Source organism: Uranotaenia lowii, chromosome 1, assembly GCF_029784155.1.
Source record: "Uranotaenia lowii strain MFRU-FL chromosome 1, ASM2978415v1, whole genome shotgun sequence".
NCBI lineage: Eukaryota > Metazoa > Arthropoda > Insecta > Diptera > Culicidae > Uranotaenia > Uranotaenia lowii.
Window position 1 is genome coordinate 54,009,754 of NC_073691.1, and position 2,919 is coordinate 54,012,672.

The 2,919-nt window shown below is 39.3% G+C and overlaps 1 protein-coding gene across 2 annotated transcripts; it reads left to right on the forward strand.

The window, feature by feature from the left end:
- The first annotated feature begins 529 nt into the window (after positions 1–529).
- Positions 530–1,945, forward strand: LOC129740116 (uncharacterized). 2 transcript variants are annotated; one of them, XM_055731718.1, is made up of 3 exons: positions 530–755; positions 814–1,067; positions 1,152–1,945. In XM_055731718.1, exons 1-3 carry the CDS (start codon positions 636–638, stop codon positions 1,543–1,545), a joined length of 768 nt encoding a protein of 255 aa, XP_055587693.1. In that variant the 5' UTR covers positions 530–635; the 3' UTR covers positions 1,546–1,945. The 2 variants fall into 2 exon arrangements, with proteins under 2 accessions (XP_055587693.1, XP_055587694.1); XM_055731719.1 differs by having other exon boundaries at positions 814–1,055.
- The last annotated feature ends 974 nt before the right edge of the window (positions 1,946–2,919 follow it).

The window sequence follows — 2,919 nt, forward strand, 5'->3', positions numbered from 1 at the left end:
TTCGTGATCTATTAACTGTCAAATAGTTTAAAACTGGATCTAAAGCTGCTCAGTTTTGGAACAATCCTTATACCAGTTCTAAAAAAAAAATGAGTAGAAACTGGTATAATGGACCGCCAATGCGGTTGCTTTGGTCGGAATTGGGGTCAAAACCGGCTGTTCAGACCACGGATACAGGTATTCTAAGAGCACCTATATCCGTGGTCTATTTTTGGGTCTAATTTATACAAGAATTGAACCAAAGAAATTAGATCAAATCTAGTGAAAAAACTGGCAACCCCACTCGTGTTCCATTAATTGTCAAACGGTTTAGAACTGCGTCAAACTGGATCCAAATCTCATCAGTTTTGGATCAATCCTTATACCGGTTCTAAAAAAATCTTGGAATGAATCTGATAAAATGGAACACGGATGCGGTTGCTTTGGTCGGAATTGGGGTCTAAACCGGCTGTTTGGACCACGGATACAGGTGGGACTTTTCCATTACTTGGATTAAAGAATGCCATGAATCTTGAATCATCACAAGTCATCTGTCTCATAAAGAGAAAGATCAAAATGTTTGGAAATCTTCTTCAAAATTTTTAAGTTTTTTTTTTTAAATTAATACTTTCTAAATCCAAAAAAAAAACATCACCATGGAGGAAAATGAAAACAGCAGCGACAGTGGACATCTTCTGTCCGGAATCCAAGCCGTCCGGCTGTTTTGGTCCGTGCACAACGAAAGACGTCGGTCGAGCCAGATAATGAATATGACGGTATTTGTGATAACTCCCGAATAAATATCACCCAAACGACCCATTTTGATTCCAACAGGTTCCACTTCCACCGGAAGCAGTGCCCGATGATCCGGATGCGGAAATGTGCCGCTTTGAAAATTCCCAGTTTTGCCGCATCTGCCGGCAGAGTGACGATAATCTGGTGGAGAATGTGTGCGCCTGCAAGGGTTCGATGTCTTTTATTCACGAGCGCTGCCTCCGAATGTGGACCAAGTATCAGCGCAGTGAAATCTGCGAAGTTTGCCGGACCAAGTTCAACTGCAACTTCGAGCCAAAACTGTTCGTCAAGTTGTAGGGGCCTAAGCTAAACTGTTGGCCGGACCATTGCAACAGATTCCAACTAAAGTTTCTTGTTTTCGCCTTTTCACTCAACAGGAGCGATTGGACACTGACCTGGAATTTCGTACGGAGGCGCTACTTTGGGGTTCTGGTTCGAGATTTTCTCAATTTCATGGTGCTGTTCGGAATTTCGATACTTCAGAACACGAAAATCGTTTCGATGCTACAGCTCGAGCTGGAAGAGGAACGAGTTAATCCGTTCCTGCCAATTGCCATCATTGGGGCCACCTTCTACGATATCCACTTCAGCCGCTGGGTCATGAGAAGGACCCTGAAGGCATGCAATCTGGTGCGCGAATATTGGGCCCTGGCTCACGATGAGGAATTTCTGGGCTACTTCAATCCGGATTATGCCGTTTTCGGGGAGGACCAAGCCGAGATCGAGGAGATGCTTCTGGCCGAATATGAATCGCGAAGCTTTGTGCCGTAATGACCGCGTGCTGAACGCAAGTGGTTAAGCTATTCGCATTATTCGAAAACATTTGTTTCGGCTGCACTTGACATGACGCATCAAGGAAGTTAACCAAAAGTCAGAGCAGAAAAAGTTCTTATTTTTGCATTCATATTGCAATTGCTGGTGGTGCTCCGGTTGAAATTTATTGCATTCATAATTTACGAGTTACGATGCTGATGGAGTGAGGGCAGCCAACGGGAAAACGAGAATGAGTTGGCAAATGTTACCTACGTGTTTTCGGGTCCGACCAGTGGAATGTGGTTGAGAAATGTTTTGCGAAACAATTTATGAGCAAAGTTGCAAAATTTTTTGGGAACTTGAGTGGTGGGTGCTTTTTATTTCGGCAAACACGCCAGCATTCCAAATAAAGTTTTATTTCCCTCCAATTACTATGACCTTACTTTTTCAAAGTATGACAAATAGCACATCATAAATAACCGTTTAATTAATGCGTTAAAAAGCAACATTTTATTTCGAATGTAATTTGTGAAGGTATGGTCTGTTTTGATATTGAAAGCTTGGCTTGGGTTTTTTTTCGAAATTTTATTTTTTTTTTGTCATAAGTGAGCTTTCAAATAATCGAAATCATAGATATATGGGTTTCTGAACTCACATATTTTTAACCTTATTCTGTAATGTGTGTTGCCACAATCGAACGGGGCCTGTAGCACTTTTACGAATTTGATTGCTTCTCGCTGCAAAAATTGGATAAAGTTGAGAAAGATTTTTCACTATCGATAGAAGTTGATTTGGTAAACTTCAGGTTATTTATGAAATCTAGTAAATTTTCAGGTAGTTGTACCGCTGCATTTTTGTTTTACATACTGCTTGTGAAATGAAAGCTATAAATGATGAATATTGCTAAATAGAACATTCCATTTTTTCTTGTGGTTTTCCTTTATTGAAATTGCTTGGTTTTTCATTTTAACGTAAGGTTTTCTTAGAGCAAGTTCACTGGGGTTGGGAAAAAGTGGTAGAAAATTTGACATTTCGAAAATTTTACCATGCGAAGATGTTTTCAAGATCTTTGGGCGCTGAAATTTTTAAAACACTTGTTTTAATTTCAGTCGTATGTGATAGAAATATTGCTAACTACAACACATGTTGTTAAAACCCTTGAAGGCCATAGATCCTGAAAATGTTTTTGCATGGCAAAATTTTCAAAATGTGCAAAAAGTGACGAAATTTCTACCACCTTTTCCCATCACCAGTGAACTTGCTCTTAAATCTCTTTTTTTTATTCAATTTTGTTTTGTTGATGTCCATGTTTTTACAATCTTTTGACCAGATTAAACCATATAAAAAAATTAAAACTAAAATTTTCCTTACTGATTATGACCTATTTCTCCA